The sequence below is a fragment of the Tauraco erythrolophus genome, chromosome 6 (genome assembly GCF_009769465.1).
Source record: "Tauraco erythrolophus isolate bTauEry1 chromosome 6, bTauEry1.pri, whole genome shotgun sequence".
NCBI lineage: Eukaryota > Metazoa > Chordata > Aves > Musophagiformes > Musophagidae > Tauraco > Tauraco erythrolophus.
In genome coordinates, this window is record NC_141470.1 from 55,505,422 (window position 1) to 55,526,733 (window position 21,312).

The 21,312-nt window shown below is 44.5% G+C and overlaps 1 protein-coding gene across 1 annotated transcript in view; it reads left to right on the top strand.

The window, feature by feature from the left end:
* Positions 1 to 3,668: 3,668 nt before the first annotated feature.
* Positions 3,669 to 21,312, top strand: part of RIN3 (Ras and Rab interactor 3) — a 50,284-nt gene continuing 32,640 nt past the window's right edge. The window contains exons 1-3 of the mRNA XM_009983658.2: positions 3,669 to 3,886; positions 4,373 to 4,559; positions 8,481 to 8,595. Of these exons, the coding sequence (XP_009981960.2) occupies positions 3,669 to 3,886; positions 4,373 to 4,559; positions 8,481 to 8,595 (520 nt within the window). The remainder of the gene's footprint in view (positions 3,887 to 4,372; positions 4,560 to 8,480; positions 8,596 to 21,312) is intronic.

Here is a 21,312-nt window from a genome sequence, read left to right on the forward strand (position 1 = left end):
TGCACCTGCATGAAATTCAGTGGATTATATCCACTTGCAGTTTTGATGATTTCTGGGAATATTCACCTGCCACGTGTGGCTCTTCATTTCTAAAGCAATGAGTCATGGTGGTGTCATTACTTCAGTGTGTGGACACTGTGCAATAATTCACATCACCATTGTCATTATCATTACTTCCAACCAAGCAACCTGATAACTTCTGCCAAACTGGGGCAGGTGTGTAAATGTAATCACTGTGCAATTAATCAATCTGTGTTGCCAGTCAGTATGAAACATGCGGCTCCCTGCATCCCAACTGAGTTCAATTTAGCAGAGCGGCTGCAGGATTTAAAAGTACTTTGCACTAAGAACTCAATTAAAAAAAAGATGAAAAGCAGGCAGCTCTAGGGCCAGCTTTTCAGCTTCACATCACACATAACAGAAATGAGCACCTGCCCGTATCAGTCAAAGGGTTTTGCAGGACTGTGGGAGAAGGAGGAAGAGAGTTAGCCAAACAGCGTCCTATTTCTGAGAGCTCTGAGCTTAGAAATCATCTGATGCATGCATCCTGAGCAAGCGAAACAGCAAAGGCCGGCTGCTTGCTACGGCAGCTCTGCAAATCCCTTTGGCTGGCAGCACAGCAAGAACCCGAGAGCTGCCTGGGCTCCCTCCTCTCCGTGCAGCTACAGAGCTACCGTGGAGGCAGATTAAATTGCTGGATTAAGCACTCCCGCAGCCTGGCATCTGGATGTTTGTGACAGCTGTGCCTGGGAAAGCGTCGGTGCCATAACTGCGTCAACCGGTGTGTCATGGGTCACAGCATTACAGCTGGAAAAGGTCTTTTAGGTCATTCACTCCCATTTCTTAGCCAGCACAGGATTTGACTCTATAATAAAGTGTTTGCTACTGCCCTAAACATGGCATTTTAAGAGATTTGATCAATGCAATCCTCTCCCCCTTCTCCTGGGAACTTATCCATCATCGGTTATAACTCGCTGTCAGGGAGCATCTAGCCTACCATGCCCCTCTTTCAATACGATCGCATTAATGACTTTTCTTGCCTTTCATTTTTATCAAGGCCTCCGTTTTCGCTGAGCTGTCCTTTCCTCCCTCTGTACAGGCCTGCTGAGTTCCTTCAGCACTGCGCTGGCCTTTGAGAGGAGGATACCCCACAACAGGGCTCTCATCCCTGAGGGCCCTCAAAAGACTGGGTTCCTCTTCTGCCAAAAAGCCTCGTCCACTGCCCTTAATTATCTGCACTGAAAAACCCCACACACTCAAATCATGAAATGCTTCTAATAAGACAAATATTTTAAGACGCCTCATTTTTTATCTAGTACATCTAAGTCTGGAATGATTTTCTGCTTTTCATCCATTCTCCAAAACATAGATGGTGGGCCCTACATGCAGCTGCATGCTTTGGAAGGTCAGTTCTGTTATTTTTCTTCACCAGTTTGTTGTTCTGCTGCCAAACCCACATTGCTGCTCTGAGCAGGGCTCTGTCCAGACGATGTGCCTGTCAGAGGGAGCAGAGGGCTGAGTGCCTTTGCCTGCTGGGTTCCCCCATGGCGAACACCGTGACCATGTCATTACATGCCTGTTGCTTACCAGGTCCAAGCTGCTTTGTATTACTTCCTTGCCTATGTTGATAACCCTCATTTCCCTCCAGGTAATGGGATCCCTGAGCATCAGTGTTTTGCTGGCCCTTTTCTCTTCACCCTACATAATTAATGGGTAGTGAAGTTCAGCATCGCTGGAGCTATTGCAATGCATGTCACCTTCTGGTGCCACAGCAAGACATTATCAGCATTGGCCTCCTTTTGCTCTAGGTTTCACTCATCATTGGCAAGATCAGATTCATGCTTGTGTGACTAATTTGGGGAGAAGCTTTTGCTAACAGTGTTATGGAACATTTCATTATAGCTCACCTTTCTTTTCCTTCGGCTCATTACTTCTTTCCCATTACCGAGTATGAATGTGGCCATCCAACACACATTTTCCTTTCACGGGTCTACTAAGCTTTTTGTTTGTTTGTTTCTACTGTAAGGAAAGAAACTGAGAGATGAATCAGGTTAACTTCCAAAAGCTATCCTCCACTGTTTTACTCTATTTGTTCAGATGATACTGATTAAAATCATATGCTGTTGCTTCTGAAAGAAATTTCCTCACCTGTGTGACAAGCTGGGCTTTTATCAGAAGTGAAGAGAGTTTCACTTATTTCTATTTGCTTTTTTAAGCACAGTTCTCTCACTCTTACTGTCTCAGTTACAATCTTGAAAATGCATTGATTAAAATCAAGATTCTATGGACTAATACCCTGAATCAGCAACTGGGACTGTGGAGGAACATGTATTTTCTAAGGAAGCTGTCTCTGTAGGGTTGCAAAAGAAAAAAACTACTAAAAATAAAATCTCGCTGTTGGTTGTGGGATTTGAAAGGCTATTTTTATAAAAACTAACTTTTGGGATAAGCATGCTGTGTTAGGTTAGGCCTTTGAAAGGGACTCTCTTTCAGTGGTTTAAGTCTGACCTTGTTTGAAATGTACTGCTTTAGGATCTGTGCCTTCAAGAATGAAAGGAAAAAGAAAGAGACCTGAAATAAGACCAAATCAAAAGCGAGAGTTCTCCTCTTTTACGCTCTGATGTCTAAGCAGCAAAACTAGTGCAGAAAAAAGTACTTTGTGTATGTTCACCTACATTTTCTTCACTTTTAAAAATCAATTAATCAAATGAGTCTATAGCCTTATCCAGTAGAGCTCTTAGGACCAGACCTTTCAGCACAAGTGCTGACTGCAGTGCGAAGCACATGTATAAATACTTTGTTGAATCAATGCCATAGCTAGAAACCAGCATTTAATACCAGTCTGCCATTAGACTGCAGGGACTAAAAATAGATAGAATTAGTTCTTTGTGTCTCTGATCAGAATCAGAATCTAAAGAAGAACATGTCCCAGATCTTTAATATTCTCAACAGCATAATTTCAGTATTCTTACATCTTGTACAGCTGAGAATAAGCTGTGAGACATAAGGTCTGACTGGGCGTTGCTAACATGTGGTGCTGCAGGATGGTCTCTCTCTTGTCGCTCAGTATCTCCCATGCATCTTTTTGGAGCTTCCCATTATGTCTTTAGGACTAGCCAAAATGACAAATGTGGCAGGAAAGAACAGAGGGAAATCAAGTCTTCCTTTCCTCTCTCCTGAAGGTGTCTCTGATGTTTCTCCACATTTCCTGTGCTCCCTCCCGTTCCCCTCCCTCCGCACAAGGAAAGGGTTCCCTGTGTTTGTGTCCTTTGAGTCTTGTCCTGCAGGACTTGCTGTGTTGTGCTGAGCAACCTAGGGCTGTTTGCAGGGCTTGCACACTGAATTATTCTCCTGCTGCAGATCAGCCTTTGGGATTCAGCAAAGGTACCTCTTCTGTAGTGGACAACTTGCTGCTGAATGCATCCTAACCTCCTCCTCCTGTACTCTCTGAGTGACAACGGAGGTGGAGGATTTCCCCTTCCCCATGAGCAGGCGCCAGTGGCTCCCTGGGTGCAGGGGTGGAGAAGCGTCCACCTTTGCAACCACCAGCACAGCACAGACTAGTCAGGGGAGACGAGGAGTGCTCCATGTTTTTTTTTAAACAATGAGATGTCCAAGTCTGCCTTATTGCAGACAACCTAAGCTGGGTGCAGGGGGTGGCTGCCAAAATGCGAGAGCCTCTGGTTACTGCAGGCAGGCTTCCTCCAGAAGGCTCTAATAGAGGGATGAGATACCACACCAGTTCCCATCACAGCTCCTATGTGATGGGAGGAGTGCTGACAATGGCACAGGCACAGGGTGAGCTGTGGGCTGCCTGGCCCCAGTATGCCTCAGACACTGATGGACGCTGTGGCTCCATGTGTGCATATTCCCAGCAGCTGGAGAGGTCTGTGGCCCCCTCTTCTCTGCTGCAACACTCGCTTTGAAGCTGTGAAACCTTGCTCTGACCCTTCAGCTGGAGGATGGAGTCCAGGGGACAGGCAACAGGCACGCTCTGCCCTCTGCAGCGCTGGCTGCCCCTGTGCATCCCTTATCTCTGTCTCTGGGTGCCTGTGCTTTGGCAACATAGGCAGGTGAGCTGAAGCCAACAGAACTCAGCACAAAGCACCCTGCGAGCCTGTGGTCTGAAACCCGGGTGTGCATCATCAGCATGAGGCCGTAGTCCTTCAGATGAGGTGTAGCTGTCTGTCGAGGCCAGTGTACCCAGTTTGCCTCTATCATAAAGGCATCTGTGGTCTGGTGCCCCTCAAGGCACTCTCCTGGTGTGTAAGTGGCTCTGTGTGTGCCTCTGTGTTTGCATTTGCAGTCCTTACTCCCCCCAAGTTTTCCGTTTGCAGTTCTGCTTACAAGGGACTCCCTTACTGTGTTTCAGCCCAATCAGAGATACCAGTGAAGAGGGAAAAGAGACATATCTCTGTCAGGACACTGCCCTGCAAAACTGCCTCCCGCTTCCAGGGATCAGCATCCTTGACAAACTCATCAAGACCTGTCCCGTCTGGCTTCAGCTGAACATGAACCAGGAAAGGGCTGGGGCAATCCTTGGCAAAGAAACAGCAGGGGTAAGTCCAAAGTGGTTTCAGTTCAGACAACCACATTTCCTGTTCTTGGCGGAGCTGGTTAGGATAGCGGTGCTTTTATTCATATGGAAGCAAAAATATTTAGCAGACTATTTGATGCTTTAGCCACGCACAACTACGCAAGACAGGTATAATGGCTTTAGGGAAGCAAGAAATCTTTTGTTTTATTTATGTAGCATGTGGATCCATGGAGATGCCTTCCATTCACTACCATACCCATAGATATGTTGACTATTGTAATTTGGCACAACAACAACAAAAAAATCCTTAAAGAAAAAGCCCTTAAATTCTGGGAGCTGCTGGGAGTCATTTTCATTGCAATAATTGGTATCTGGTCTCCACAAGCTGTTAGAAAATGATAGACTTGTGCAAAACTCAGAGCGTGCTTAAGAAAAACATCTCTGTAGGAAAGAGAGGTCCCCATTCCCAGGGTCTCAGAGGTGAGGCATGACAGGGAGTAGGTGTCCTGGTCGAGTCTGGGGAGAGCAGGTGTAAATGACCTGAACTGATGCCAGACACAAAGGGAATTCACTCTCTCCCGAGGAGGTTTGGCCCTTTCCCTTGGCTAAGTCAGTCTATCCCAGGGCTAAAAGCTGGCACAGCCAAGTGACAACCTCCAGCAAGACTTACTTGGCCAACTTGGACTGTGCAGCATGCCTCACTCTGAACCAGACATTGAGCAAATTAGGATCTTTGTTTTTCTGCACTGACTATAAAGGGATAGCTGAGCTGAAATGTCAGCTGAGCTGAAATTCTTCACTCTGAAGGTGATGAGGCACTGAAACAGGTTGCCCAGAGAAGTTGTGGATGCCCCATCCCTGGAAGTGTTCAAGGCCAGGTTGGATGAGGCTTTGAGCAACCTGGTGTAGTGGAGGGTGTCCCTGCCCACAGCAGGGGGGTTGGAACTAGATGATCTTCGAGGTCCCTTCCAACCTAAACCATTCTATGATTCTCTGATTCTGTGACTGTCTCTGATATAGCTGTGTATGGCCTCAAGCCTTCCTGGCCATTAGCCGCTCCCTGCAGGCAGGGCCATTTCCCACCTCCAAGCGGCTTTGGAGACAAATCTTGCCTCCATTCCTCCGGCTCACACTGTCCTCAGAAGCAGTCTTCAGCTACAGCCTGAAGCAGGGAGTAGAAGAGCTGATGCATCAGAGGTGTCCCATGGCAAGGGCAGCCTCTCCTGCCCACTCTGAGCTCACCCAGCACTGCACCTTTCCCACCACTAGTGAAAATGGAAGAGACTGGTTTGCATCCTGGTCCTGACCTGGCCAGTAGAGTTAGATAAAGCTCAGAAAGCTCGCCTCCCTCTCATCTGAACAGTCATGGTCCAGTTTTAGCCTTTGGAGCCATGACAACCAGTCGTGCAGATCAGGAAAACAGAAGTTATTTTTCCCAGGTTTCACTTCTCTCGTCGCTTAAATTTAATTTCAGATTAAGCACTTGATCGATGCAATGTGAGATAGTGCCATCTGAGATCCAAGGTCGCAGTAGTCTCTCGAGATGGGTTAGAGAGACCATGCTGTCACATGAATGGTAGGACCTGGGAAAGAGAGAGCTTCTATGGCTTTTTCCTGTCTGCAGATACTTTCTGTGATGTAGAAGGTGGGGGCTGCCCTGCATTAGAAATAGATCTGTTTCAGGCATGCACCTATTTGCCATGCGTTTATTTGGATTTTCTCTGCACTGCTGGTGAACCTAAGCCTGTGGTTCTCCATTTCTTATGAATGACAGAGGCCAAGACGACAGCCCTGTGCAAAGTTGGGAAGCTGCCCCAAAGCTGCGTGTTTAGCATGGGTGCTTCAAAGTGACAGGAGATGTCTTTATGGCTGGGACTCATGCAGAGAAAGGTCCTGGCTTCTAGACAAGCTTTTTTTTTCATTCCTCTGCCCAAGAAATTATGTTTTTCTGATAGATTTCCACTGCATTGTGATTGATTAATCATTTTATCAATTCACACTTCTTTCTGATATTAATATCCAAACTCCAGAATTAGCCCAATTTTTTAATTCAGTTTTTATAAAGATACCTTTATTCTCTCCTGCCAAAACCTGCTCTCAAAGAACAGATAAAGGTGAAGATTACTTTGTCTTTGTATCTGCAGCGTCAAAGTACAACCTAAAAATATCCTTGACAATGAGCTTTAATTAGAAACACACTTAGGAGCTCACACAGTACAAAGAATGGGAGAGATATTTTTCTTTTTTTCTTCTTTCTTTTTTTTTTTCTTTTTTCTTTTTTTTTCTTTTCTCTTCTGTCTTTGTTACTTTCTTCTTTCTATGTTCAATTTTCATTTTTCTTTCTCTTCTTTCCCCTTTCCTTTTTCTTCTTTTTTCCTTTTTTTTTTTTTTTTAATTTTACTGGTCCCATTGGTGGGAACCGATGGCTACAGTGATTCCACTGGTTCCAGTTAAAGACTCAAGGACCTCTTATCAGTGGTTATGAATACTTGATGAGAGGGAGTACAGAAGATTTAGCCAGACCATTCTCAGTGGTATTCAGTGAAAGGATGCAGTGCAGTGAGCATAAATCAAAACACAGGAAATTCTGTTTAAAGCTTAAGAAAAGCTTTTTTACTGTCAGGATGACTGAACATTGGAACAGGTGGCCCAAGAGGCTGTAGAGCCTCGATCCTTGGAGATAATAAAAACCCAACAAGACACAATCCTGAGTGACTTGTACTCAATCTGTCTTTGAGCATGGGGATTGGACTAGATGGTCTCCAGAGGTTCTTCCCAACTACACTTTCTCTGTGATTTCAGGATCAGTCAATACACTTGAAGTCAGTGCTGCCATCCAGAGGGATCTTAGACAAGCTGAGGGGACAGGGCTAGCAGGAATCTTCTGAAATTCAACAAAGACAAATGCAAAGCACTGGTCCCAGGAAGGCAGGGCCCCCGGCAGCAATCTGGGCTGGCACTGCCTGGCTGGGCAGCTCTGCGGGAAGGGCCTTGCAGAGTGTTGGGCAGCGAGCTGGGCACAGACCCACTGAGGAGAAGCTACAGGATCAGGGTTTGCTCAACCAGGAGGAGACACAACTTTGGGGGACCACACAGCAAGCAGCCTCCTGGTACCTACAGGGAGGTCATGGAGAACATGGAGCCAGGCTCTACTTCAGCCCTGCATGGTGGGAGGACAAGAGGTGACAGGCATACATTGAAACTGGAGGGGTTCAGATCGGGTACAGGGGAACACTTTCTCCCACTGAGAACAGTAAGTGATAGGATAGGCTGCCTGGAGAGGTTGCGCAGTCTCCATCCTTGGAGGTTCTCCAGACCTGTCTGGACAAAGCCCTGAGAAACTTAGTCTGGCCTCTTGGTTTTACTCAGGGGATTGGATGAGAGCTCTCCTGAGGTCCTTCCCAGCCTGAGCGATCTTCTGGTCCCATGAAAAAACTCTGCCATGAGATGCTGTGGTCACCAGAGCCTTTGGCCTTATGTTCCACTCATGGACACTTGAATCCTTTCCTTCTCAATGTACAAATGACTCCCTTGTTTTAAACCCAGACTGGGACATTCTAGGTTGAATTGTCTGTGATTCAGGGCACTTATGTGAGGAGCATCACTTGACAAGTTGCAGCTTCATACTCTTCAGTTAGTGAAAAAGTTTTTCTTAGGCTAAGTGGGACATCAGTTATGCCTAGAAATTTTGCTGGTTCCCTCACAGGTCTGTATTTCACCCAGATGAAATGTCCCTTCCTTCACAGGTCTGTATTTCACCCAGATGAAATGTCCCTTTATTCATTATTTTTGTCGTGTAAAGTTCAACTGAGTGTAACGAAGCTAAAATAAGATCATTTGAATGTGGATTGTACTGACAAAAACTTCATTGCCAATGACCTAACATAAAGTTCAGAAGCTCAAATAATGTAGCTAAGCTCTTGATTCCTTTTTCCTTTTTCAGATATTCTTGGTTAGGAAAGAGGGTAACATGAACAACATGGTCCTCGCAGTTCGCCTGCCTGTGCAGAAAGAGGATCCCGCTGTGCTGGAGTACAACATTAAAGAAGAAAAATCAAGTAAATTCTTTACATTTCTTTAGTCTTTCTCTATTGTACTGAATCCTCTTGTGATCACCAGTATTTACGCAATCTCACTTGCAATGAGCAGGTTTCTCTTGTGACCGGCAGCAGATCTTGCTTTTATGGTGTAGTTCAGTTAATATTTCCTGCAGCTGCTTTACCTCAGCTCCCCTGTGGTTCTGCACCTTGTGTTACCATTTACAGACTCGCAACAGGAAAATAAAGCACCTCCAGATGAGCAGGCCAGCACTTTGATCAAGCAGGAGGAGCTGCCTTCACCAGGTGAACATCCTGAGCAAAGCACAAGGCGTTGGCAGACTAAGCCCTGTTAACTCGCTGACTCTGTCCCTATTTCTGCCACTGACTTTGGGGCCTGCCAGGTGCCTGACATCTGCTACGTTCCCTTTTCATGCACCTCATACGGTCACACTGAACAGCTGGTTACTCCTAAACCGTTTGTTTTCAACGCCTTGCTGTCTCTGGGATGCAGCTGGGTCTTGGGGCTGGTGCTATCAGTGCGATTCCCAATCCGACCAAGTCTGCTGTGAGCAAGCAAAAATGAACCCAGTTCACAGTCAGCCACGTCTGATGCAGCCCTTGGTATAAACGGATGTGTAATGCTTGCGATTTCCACTTTCCAAGAAATATTGTAAACACGGGAATTTTAGGATAGTCACAGAGACATGAACTTGGAAAATGTTCATCGAAGTAACTTCAGATTATTCATTTATATGAATACATCCAAATCCTGTGTCACTGAGCTCTGCCCCAAAGCCAGCTCCCTGGGGTCTATGTTTTGCTCTCTGCTAAAACACTTGTGTTTCCGCTGATCAATGTTGTGGCTGATTTCTTCCTCCTTGACAGTTGCTCAAATGAGTTTTTTTCCTTCTCATATGTCTCTTTGCATACCTCTGCATCGTAAACAGATTTAGAGCCAGAGGGACAAGCGAATCTCTTAATCTACTCTGATCTCAAGCCCAGACCATAGGCTGTGGCAGCATTGCTCCTGCACAGCACGCAGCTGCCTGCCTGGCTGCTGCGCACTTCCCCGGGAAAGGTTTCTCTCTCATCTGCGTGCACCTTGGAGAACACAACAGCAGAGGTGCTGCACGCATTTAGTGCTCCTGCATGAGGGCAGGAATAGCAAACCTTTTGCCACAACTGCAGGTGTCTAGGTTAAGAATACAAGAGCAAGGGTTAGCTGCAGGGTAGGGAAACTTTTTTTTTGGTTATTTGAAGTTGACCTGGGGCTTAGATTTTGCATGGTAGGGAATTCATTTCTGATGATTCAAGTTTTCCTTCAGATGAAAGTTAAAAAATTGAATCCTACCATCCTAGAAATGTCATTTATAGAAATGTTACTTCTTGACTTGTGTCCTGTACCCTACTAGCTGATTTTTTTGAGGACATGCAAAGTAAAATGCGGTACAAAAATTTCACTGTCAGCTAGCCTAGCTAGAAGGACTTTTGTGCCATGTTTTTCAAACTTACTTGCTTACTATTTTTAGTTTATACCTAACTTAACCCAAAGGCTGTGTTCAGAGACACAGCTTTCTGGCAGGAACAAGAATTAAATCAGTTTCCACCACTTTCATACAAGTAATTAAATTACAAGGGTAATTAAAAATTAGCTCTCATTCAAAAAGCAGGAGAACTGCCATCACAGGTGAAGTGATCCCAGTGGCCATGAGGCTGGTGCATTCCTACAGTGGATATTAATGTTATTTTTAGCTTGAGTTCTGTCAATGTTGAGCTGTAGAAAGCTTCTCAGTTCTCTATCCTGCACCGTTTCGACAGGAACACACTGGGCAGAGAAACAGTTATGCATTTGCTTCCTTTCTCATTTAGGGTAAGTAGCCTGGCTTTTGAGTTTAGAAGAAATCAAATTAATTCCTGTTTGCAAAGCCAAAGGACTATATCTGGTGGAAGGGGAAATGGTAAATCTTTTGTGTCTCGAAGTAACGTGATACATTATCTTTGATTTATTGTCTCTGCATTACTCCAACCACTTTCTAAACTTTTTTATGAAATAAAATTGTATGTTGTCTGAATGCTTTAAAAGAATTAAAACTAGAATCTGAGCTTCTTTGCTAAGTGCCCTGGTACATCTGGATTGCCTTAGCTTAATGAAGCGCCCTTCAGTCTTCCCTGGTATTTTGTAAGTGTCAGGGCAGGAGACCTCTGAGTGCCCACAGTGAGTAACTGCAGACCAGAGATGTCTTGCTGTGGAATGTAAGTCTGTTGAAAATTTGGTGTTATACCTCCTGAGAGTGTGTAAAGCATGCTAGCTGCATAGCCTGAGGACCGCTGTAGACTGGCAGGATTTTTCCAGGCATCTAGTCCTTAACTTCAGAAAGTCCCTCTTTAGTCTTCTGAACATCGCAAACAGGGAGGTAGATCCTCCTGGCAGCTTCCTGCAATTTGAGTCTGCAGAAAGTGAAGCAGAGCTGGTGCTCTTCTAGTGCCCTTCAAAAGGAGCAGCTGCAATTCCCCTGCCATTCGAGAATCCCCCTTCCCAGCTGTACTGGGGACAAGCAGCTTTGGTTTTGCTGGCCTGATCCTAATATTTATTTTCTGAGTTGACATATAAGCAATGACCCGTGTAATCTGCCCTACAACGAGCTGTTTGTCCCTTTCTGAGAGCTGACTCCTCCTAAAGAGTTTGAAGAAGTGAGAACAAACTCTTCTCCCTGTTACCTTGCTTCAGTTCATTAGACTCCACAAACTTGATGCATTCAAATATGAACTGAAAGCTGAATTTGCCTTGGTATATATAGTTCAGATTTTACGGAGATCTTCTCTTCCAGTTAAAATTCAAATTGCAACCCATCCCAGCTTACTATTTTGAAGCACCTTGCCAGCTATTTCTTGTGCTTCTCAGGAGGACTCAGTGCAATCTCAGCTTCTCAAGTGACACAAAGAAGGATGCACTATCCTTAGAGGTGGCATGATGGCTCTGCGCCATCTCTACAGTGATGTCCATCTCTTACCATTGGCAGCTTTAAACAGCAGGTTTTATTGCTCAACTGTTTGTAAAAAGTCATTCTCATCCCTTCCTCCTTTTCAGATAGTATCTGAAGAGGTTTTCCCCAGCATCATAATGACAGTACAGAGGTTGCTGCCCAGCCCCTGAGATCCATATATAGATGGCCATGTAATGACATACAAAAAACCAGGAGCTTCTTAGCATTGCACCGCCAAATAATGGTGAATCATTGTTGTTCTCATTCTTTTCCCCGTATCAGAGCTGCTTTGTTGATGAAATACTTAGGGAAGTATAGTTTTCTGAGAGAAAGACCAGATTTAATTGTGATTTTTTTTTTTTAAATGGAAATCCCCAAAGAACTCACTAGGTAAGAGGGTCAAGAAATGAAATCTCTTTCCATTTTTTCATGGGGAATTCTCACCTATTCTGTGAAGTAGCGCTTAGAATCATAAAACAGGAGAATGAAGAGACTAAATTTTAAAAATTTTCTTCTGGTTCTTCATCTTTTTTGTAATTCGTCCAGAGGCAGGAAGGATAAAGCCTGGTCGCAGCAGCAGGTGTGGTAGAGACCCAACAGTAGATACCATGTGGTTCATCAGAAAGTCGAGAAACCTAGCAACTTTCAAAGCCTTGGATCTCTGTGGTTTTGCTTCTCAACATGAAGGATCCCTTACTCCTTACTCAGAATAGTGGAAATCTCCCAGAGAGAAGGCTCGTTACAAGATTTCTTCCATTTAGACATGTAGTGTTAGGAAGTGCCTCTCAAGTTCTGCTAAAATCTCAACTACTTTGTGCGCTTTCAGTTCTGAGAGTCGTCCCTTACTTCTGTTTCATCCCAAAATGGAGCCCTAGCCTCACATACCTCAAGATCTGAGCACCATTTCCTCAGCTGACTCCTACCCTTGGCTTTTCTCAGCAAACCAGTTCTAACCTCAGGTCCCGATTCTTCTTCCCTTTTATGTGTATACAGTCAGAAATCATTCTACTGACATCAGTGACATTGCAGCAGTTTTTAAAAGAAAATTATCAAATGTTTAAATTAAATGCTTGAAGTAAGAAATACCAAGAGCTTGAAAGAAGCATCTGAGTATGACAGACCACTTGGTGCAGGTAGTGACAGTAGCTTTTACTTTCACAAAGAGTTATGAAGACACATGCCACAAAGGTAAAGTCCTTTAATAGAAGAATGCTCTAGCACCATATACTGATTATAATGCTTCCTTTTTTTTCTGGAATATGTTGTGAATTATAGATGAAAATAGTTTGATTTCATGAAACACATGAGTTGACCATATACTTCTCAGGAGTCTTGCACATATGCTTTGGTGCGGAACGTGTAGTAATTGTTTTTCAAACTCTTCTGTTCCAAAAAAAGAGGCTGTGATTCCTTTCCAAATATGCAAAATGATGCTTAACAGGAGAATTATATGCAGTTGCACAGAATAAAGAAGAACGTACTATTCATATCATTAGAAATTTTAATAGAAAGAACTATGGAATTGATTTGCCAAGTCAGTACTGCACTCCTCGGGCTCATGTCCTCAGGGCTTTGAGGCTGGCCTGATCCTGCCATGGATGCCCACTTTTGTAATCGTGCTCCTGCCTCCCACATCGCTGCAGCTGGCTTTGCTCACTTGGAGGCTTGTTTTCCTGAGGCTGTTCATTGAGCCCACATTGTGGAGTTGCTGTTTTTATTCCTTATTTAAACCATACCCGCGTGGAACAATCTGCCTCCAGGCATAGCTGTTCATAAGCATCTCTTCCAATGCACTGGGCCAAGGCCGAGTTCAGCCCCCACAATCAATGAATGCACACCTGAAGGAGGGGTTTGTAGTGAGACATAGTCTGTAGTGTGGTTATTTTGTTTTACAGGAAAATTCTGAGATTTAAATTAAGACATTGCCTGCTCTGATCCTCCTGGCTTCTTTGGAGGCAAACACTGAATGAGCTGGAGCATAACGGAGGTCTTGAAATAACCCTAACCCAATCAAATAGGAAAGCCAAAATAAATTATCTCCAAGTAATACAAAATGTCCAGATCACGATTAATACCACCGTTGAAAGATGAGACACAGTGCCATTGGACACAACAGATTATACTCAATTTCTGGTTTACCGCCAGCAGCTGTACTTCAGGTTATATGGTATGAGTTTGTGCTAAGGACCCACAATATTCCCTGACAGAAAAGATAGAGGCAATTACCCCACTCAAAAGCAGTTTAAGAGCAACCACTGAATATTGCTGCAAAGTTGCAAGTCTGGTAGCAAGAAGGATGTTGATAAAGAAATCCAGTGTCCTGCTCTGGTCACCTTATTTGGCCTTTCTTAAAGTTAGACCGAGCTCAACAAGCGCAGGCTGGGGCCTGATACGAAATGCTTGAGACAGACAGTAGGAATTTAGAAGACCACAACTCAAGTAAAATACACAGCAGCAGTTTACCTGCCTGGTTAATTCCCTAACTGCTTTTACCAAAGGAAATCTGTTTGCCATGAAAGTTCATGAGGACCTGACCACTTTGTACATCTTACCACCCACTGAGCTCTGTGCATCAGGACTGAAAGAAGTTACACCACGTCTAGAGGCAGCAGAAAGGCAGGCCTTGCTGGGGAGTCAAAACAGCAATTTAGATGAGCAAAGGTGTTCCTCTGCACACTGGATTTCAGGAAGGGTGAAATCAACCGGAAAAGGGAAGAGATTATTTAAGGGCGAAAATTTCACCATCTACTTTCTTGCCTTAGTAGTCCTTTTAATGCTGTGAAAACAAGCTTAAATCTCAAAGCCAACTTTGTCCGTCATTGCCAAGTTACTTCGGCCACTTCTACACTTCCATTCCTCCTTTCCAAGCACATATGGGGAAAATGAAGTTTTTTGTTATAGAATAATGCCCTTTGCACAGGAATAAAAGAAGCACGTGCAGTCATTCTGACTGTCCTGTAGCAGTAACAGATGATAATTAAACAACAGTAATCAGGCAGCAGCGTGGTTACAGAGGGGCGTTAGAGTAACGTGGAGATGGAATTTGTTCGTCTTTGCAGGCTTAGCTCTAAACAAATCTGCTGAAAGTCCTGGGCTGATACAGCCCAGCCAGCCTGAGGTGAGGGCTGTGAGCACGCCTGGCACAATGGCAGAGCTCAGATGCAAGGGATACAAATTCCTCCCCGTGTGTTCGCATGGGTCAGCAGGTCTGAGCACTATGTGAGGGCACTCACTGAGCGAGCACAAGGCAGGGAAGAGGAGGCAGATTGACTAGGAACAACTCAGTGGATGCTCTTTGCAGGCTCAAACACTTTCAGGTGCTGATAAAGGACTTGCCTATTGCACTCTGCTGGCACCCTGGCCGCTATGGCCAGATATGGTCCATTATGGCAGATTTCCCTGTTTTATTTTGTTAACATTTATTTAACACATGTTGCTGAGGCTGAATTAACAAATTCAGAGACCAAAGTCCTCGTTGCTAACATGGCACAGCATGATCAGATGGTATTTTCTCACATGAGCTGCATTGAAGTCCTGCATGAATGAGGTCCTGGGAAAAAATGGGAGGACAGCTCAGTCACTGCAGCCTACTCACAATTTAGCTTCTTTAATGAGAGTAGCCAGTTGTGCAGATGATCTTTGTGTTATGAATATTTTTTTTGGAAGTCTTGAGAGCTCTTGCGATAGCCTCTTCAGTTTTGCAAGTCTTTTTGTTAACAGCCTGCCGGCTAGAATCAGGAAGTAGCGTGAAGATAGATAAAAATTTTAGAGTTTTTTTTTCTAGAAACAATCCTCACAATTGCAGAGTAAAACCTAAAGATGCAACCCTAAAATTTGCTAAGACTCGGAAAACAGAAGATATAGGAGAACAACCTATAGGAAGACAATCTCCCATTTGTAAAATTATATCTAATTATGTTTATTTTTTATTCCTTCTGAACCGGAATGGAGATGGAAAAGATGGAAATCTGTGGTAGTGACTGAGGTCAGAAACATGGGATCTTTCACTTCATAGATAAAGTGAATGAACTGAAGTATGTGCTGGTGTTCGCGACACTGACTTCTAAGATGAAGCCATTTATCTGGGCAGCACTTGCAGACTTTCACTGGAGGTTTTCAAGACAGGGCTGGATGAAAACTCAAATTTCTTGGTTTAACCTCATGGCTCACCCTGCTTTGAGCAGGAGTTAGGGCTAGAGACCTCCTGGAGTCCCTGCCAGACTGAGCAAACCCGTGAGAGGGAACCAGCCAGTGAGACTGAGTCAATCTGCAGACAAGCTCAGGGCAGACGGTGGTTCTCAGAAAGGATGTCTCAGAAAAGGAGCAAAAGCAGTTCCCATTCTCTAAGATCCAGATTCTGGGAGAAATACTCCTAAAATTTACAGACGGATGATGGTGAAAAAGGATAAATAAAACATAAATATTTCCTAGGTTACTGTCTCACGTGATCTCCCCCAAAACTTCCTTTCTTTGGTAGATACTTTTGTGTACAGGGGAAAGAGAGAATGTACTCAGGCTGCTTAGTGCATGTTTTTAGTTGAATTAATTCAAATGAGGTATCTCAGCATGCTTGAAAAGGCCCAGTAATGCCCTATAGATGCAATTATATGCCCTTCAGTATACTGCAAAGCTAAACTTGCTGCATGCTGAGGTAGACTCCAATATGTGGAGTTAATAGCACTGCGAGGCTCCTGAACAGTTTTTGCATAGGTGCTAATGGGGCTTTTCAGTCGGAGTAGGCCAATCCAAGGAGTAAACATACATCTGTCCTTCTGAAGTCAAACCCCTGGAGACAACCTCTGGCTCATCAGAGGGCAGGCAGAAGGGCCCATCAGAAAGCACATTCGGTTACTTCTGTTATCACTGTAATGGTACCATAGTTCTTTTCTTTCTTAAAAGGCCACTTTAATACAAATGGTTGGTCCCCTTCAGTGAAAACCCTGTAGCTTTCAACACCAGAAAGAATTCTTCATACCATAAACTAAAGGCATGAGAAGCAAGGCAGAACTATTTATAGCTCTGATTTCCTCTGAATAGACGAGAGGCTAAACCTGACATTACAGAGAGAAAAGGTCAAGGTGGTTGGTTTTTTGTTTGTTTTTTTTATACTCCATGCTGCTATTCAGTGATAAAGCAGACAAAGAGGGGACTGCCATGGCAACCACCTCATGAACCACCCTGGAGACATATCTGCCAGCCAGGAAGTTCATTAAGCATCTTCAACTTCAGGTTTACTACAGAATATGATTTTACTGAAAATATATATATATAAGGCAAAAAGTAGTCCCAGTAACTAGTCATTAGGATACTGCAGCCTCATGAGCACAAGTAAAGTAGATGGAAAAGGGTGTGAGCACTGTCCCTAGGATGAGGTCAGGCTGTAACTTTGTGCTGACACTGCTGTCACTAGGAGCACTCTCACCGTCCCTCATCTGCCTGTGTGTGTCCATGACCTCATGCCCCTCTGATCCCATTCTTCCTCTCCCTCATGCAGGTTATAGCTGGGAAGGAGTGCTCAGCATGAATATGGGGACACAAAAGCAGGATGCTGTGGTGCGGCAATGCTTCTTTAGAGGTGCTGCCACGTGCTGGGTTACATGAAATAAAACCTAGGAAGGAGAAGAAAGTGATGTGAGGGTGGAGGGACAGCTGCTGACTGTGGGTAGGGTGGGTGGAGGGGGGCAGTAGGCAGGGAAGTAGGCAGGGGAGAATGGGGTCACATCCTGTAGCGCTGAGTGACTGTGTGAGCCTCCGAGATGCTCTGGGCAAAGCCGAAAGGAGGCTGCCCACGGAGGCAGGAGCCCAGCAGAACTGCCCCATGGTGCAAGGAGAGGAGGCTGCAGGCAGGGGGCAAGCCCTGTCAGGATGGGTGGGAGGTCATTGCAAAACTGTGGCCAAATTGCTCCATGGCAGCCAACTTCCTCGAGGCAGAGCATCGCCGGCAGAGTGCTGGGGAGCTGCCCCTTTCCCTCCCTGCCGAGCTGAATTCAGCTGAATTTTCCCAAGGAAGTCGGTGTCATTGCACCCATTTTATAGACTGAGAGCTGAGGCACAGGTTGCTGAAGGGGCTCGGCCAGCTGCACTGCTGTCCCTGAACAAGCCCAGCTCCTGGCCAGCACTGTATTTACTGGGCTGCAGAGAGGTCCTTGGCCTGCCAAGCACTTGACTTTGTTCAACACTGAGGTACCAGCACCTCTATTCAGACATTTTCTGTATGCTTTCTGTATACCCTGACAGGCAACTCCACTGCCATACTGTGAGGGAAACCAATTTTTCCAGTTTACTTCAGAGGAATGTTTTCCTTTATTGTTGCATGATGGAGTGTGTGATTGAGGCAAAGTAAGAAACCGTTGTCAGCTCTCGGCCTGACTAGCCTGAAAAAGCAGAAACGTGCTGGAAAAAATAACAACAGAGTTATCAAAGTCCTTAGGAGAGAAGATCCCTCTTTCCTTCTCTTGCCAAAAATGGCTGGTTTCCCTAATTCCATCTCAATTAGGCAAATCATACACTGGAGCAGCAGAACTTGTCCAAGGCTACTTTTTTCAAGGATTAGCCAGTCGATGAATAAAAGTTTGTGTATTTTTAGCAGTGGAGGCTGGAAAAGCTGAATATGTAGTTAACATTAAGTGTCAAATTTAAACAGTTTAATTGCATATAAGGAGAATTCTGGGCATGCAGGCTAGTATTCTATTTTCCCATAGTAAATGGCTACTGTTCGGTGTGATAGACACCTTGCCGTTAAGGAGGGTAGACTGGTGAATGTTATCTTTTAAATCGGTTCCTGTTGCTGCTGATGGTGTGTCTGTGCGACATCTCTGAAGATGTAGACCTACCCTTCAGATTAGCCTCACTCAGACACAGATAACAATCTGCCTGCATCACCCAGGGCTCAGCATGGGCTAATTTCCCGTTTATGCATGTTTCTCATTAGCAAGAAAAGTCTACCATCACCTACGCAGCTTCTGGGCATGGAAAACCTACCATTGAGCAAGTCCACCCGGTGATGTGGGGGAACTGGGCAGCTCTGCCCCAGCCCTTAACTCCAGCCCAGGAAGCACCATTTTGCTGTTGATTTCTGCTGGATCTCATCTGCCTGCACAGGCAACGCAAGGCCAAAGGCCACCTCTTGTGGGCTGTTATAAGGACACAGGAGACATCATCATTGTCTGGTCTACTGTCTGTAGTTTGATTGGAGATAAAGACTGAATGATTTCTAGTTCCCTAAGGATGTCTAACCTAGGCATCTTCTCAAGGCTAGTCTGCCTGGCAAGGATGAGTTCTCTATTATCCCCATCGTGATGAACCCTGAAAATTGAGTTAGAGTCAAGGAGTTCCCACTCAGGAGACTACTCTGAAGTAGGAGCCCAGTGTCTTGGTTTAGCAAGAACAGCGACTGAGGGCTTGGGGGATATTGTAAAACATGGTATGAGACCACATTTTATAACCTGTTGTGCAAGCTCATCATTTATCTTCTAAATGCAGGCGTGCACGAGGAAAGCAGAAAGTCTCACCAAGTCCTGCTCGTTTGAGCCAAGTTCCATCTCACTTTGACACATTGCTTATTTTAAAACATAAAACACTTTAAAACATAAACTGCTTTTAAACATAAGACATGTGCAGCTCCTTTTTCAAGATGTAACAGTGCCAGGTTTGTATGTGGTTTACAAGTTGTTTTGGAAACATTCTGGTTGCTTATAGCAGATGGATTTTTTTCTCTTTTTATTCAGACTCTCATCCTGAAGAGTTACCTCCCCTCTCTCCACGCAAACATTTTCATTTTTACTTTAGGCTTTAAACCAATAAGATTGCAGAGAAAGCCGGTTGGAAAGAAGCCTTCAGGGTCTTGTTAGCTTTCTTAATCCTCACTTTGGCTTTTTTTTGACCTTATTTTTCACTCCCAAGAGGCATGATGCCAAATCTATGTGTAATCAGAATCAGAGACTATGCGTGCTGTTCTAGGATAATATTGTCTTACCCTGCTCTGCTTAGTACGTTGAACATAACCCAAAAAGCTTACTGGTTCTCAAACAGCTACTCTAAATCAGTACCCATAATACTAGTGCCCTTGTCTCAGTGGCTAAATTGGAACAAATTATAATTTTTGCCCTTAGACAGTGTTTGCTATCTGAAGATCTTAAAAAGCTTAATAAACAAGGGTTTAGACATGTAAATGAAATATGAAAGATACTGCTTGAAGTAATATGAGGGCAGTAAGGACCTCATAATTTGACCTTTGAGTAGGACTCTCAAAGTCAGTGAGAGTGCAATCTATCTCGCTCAGAAGAGTAGCAATCCAACGACCTTCTCCCACCAGGTTGGCAACTAGGTGGGATCACAGCTCTTGGAAGCAGAAATACCATTTTTTCCATTTTTTATCCACCCTACTGGCTTCTACCATTTCAGAGTGGGTTAGTCTCTTTCATCACTGACCTTTGGAAAGTGTGGTCTTTCTTCCTGGAAGTGTCTTATGAAGAATGTGGTTCTGGGTACCAGATGGCTTCCCTTAAAACGCTCAGAAAACTCCCTTTTTCTATATGATTAACCACAAGTCAATGGTATTTCATGACGTATCTCAGAGCCAGAGAAATAAACTTTTCTCCAAAGTAAATGGAAAAAAATGGTTCTTAATAAAACACATCTGTATGATAACATATATTTTTCACATAAGGATTGATTCTCAAGATTATGTATACTACCTGGAAATTGTTGCTGAGAACTAAACTCCCAGAATTTCAAATCATGGCATCATTTCCTGTTACATGAGACACAGGGGAAAAAGCTTTATATATCTGAAAGCTTTTTTTACTTCACAAAGTTTTACCAAAGAAATTTGCCTTCTGAGAGCAACTTGCAAGTATCTATATCAAGTTTGTTTTGTCAGCCATAGCCCTGAGCCCTGACAGTTTGAATCATCGTGCTGGGCAGCATAAATCTTGTACTGCCATTTAATGTACAGGTAGATGCTGAATTACCTGTGAAAATGTGACTTCTTCAGCAGCGATCCCACAGTGCTCAACTGCTTAGAGCAGAGACCACTCCTATTGAATGTGTCACCCTACTCCCCTTGGTGTCCTTGGGAGCCCTCTCAGTCCTCAACATTTCTGAAAGGCCATGTTTTCCCCCTCATCCCTGCTGTGTGAGAGCAAGAAAACAGACTCTGAGTGGCTACATCTAAAACTCCATTTAAATCTCATGTTGCCACCTGGTCCTGGGAAGCAGTCCTGATTCTCCCCAGCCTCTGGCTGAAGAAACAGTGCCAATCAGGTACGGAATTTTCACAGACTTTAAGGTGTTTATTTGAGTGCTGAAAAGGAGATGCCGGGTGAGGATCTGACAAAGAAGGCAAGTGCTTTGAAACAGAACTGCCATTTGCCAGACTGTGCTCTGCTCTTAACCCCTGAAAAGGCTGGCAGTGCCCATGGGCCTGCTTGGACTGTTCACATGGATACCTGTAAGGAAAGCGCTGAGAGGCTGTGACGCTTTCCTTTTAGCTGTGTTAGCTGTGTTTGAAGTACTCTTGAGATCCACCTTCTCAATCCCTGCTGAAACACTGATCGCAATAAGGAGGAAACCGAGCAGTGAAATGACTGTAACACATTTCTGCTCAAGTATCCTGCAGCAGAGGCAACGAGACCAGGCAGCAGCAGGATTTTGTGCTGAACTAAAGGCATAAAATCTAAGTGGACACCAAGGTGCTGCCCATCTGCTTGGGTGAATGTGAATGAGCCAAAATACAGTGGAGCGGCCAAGA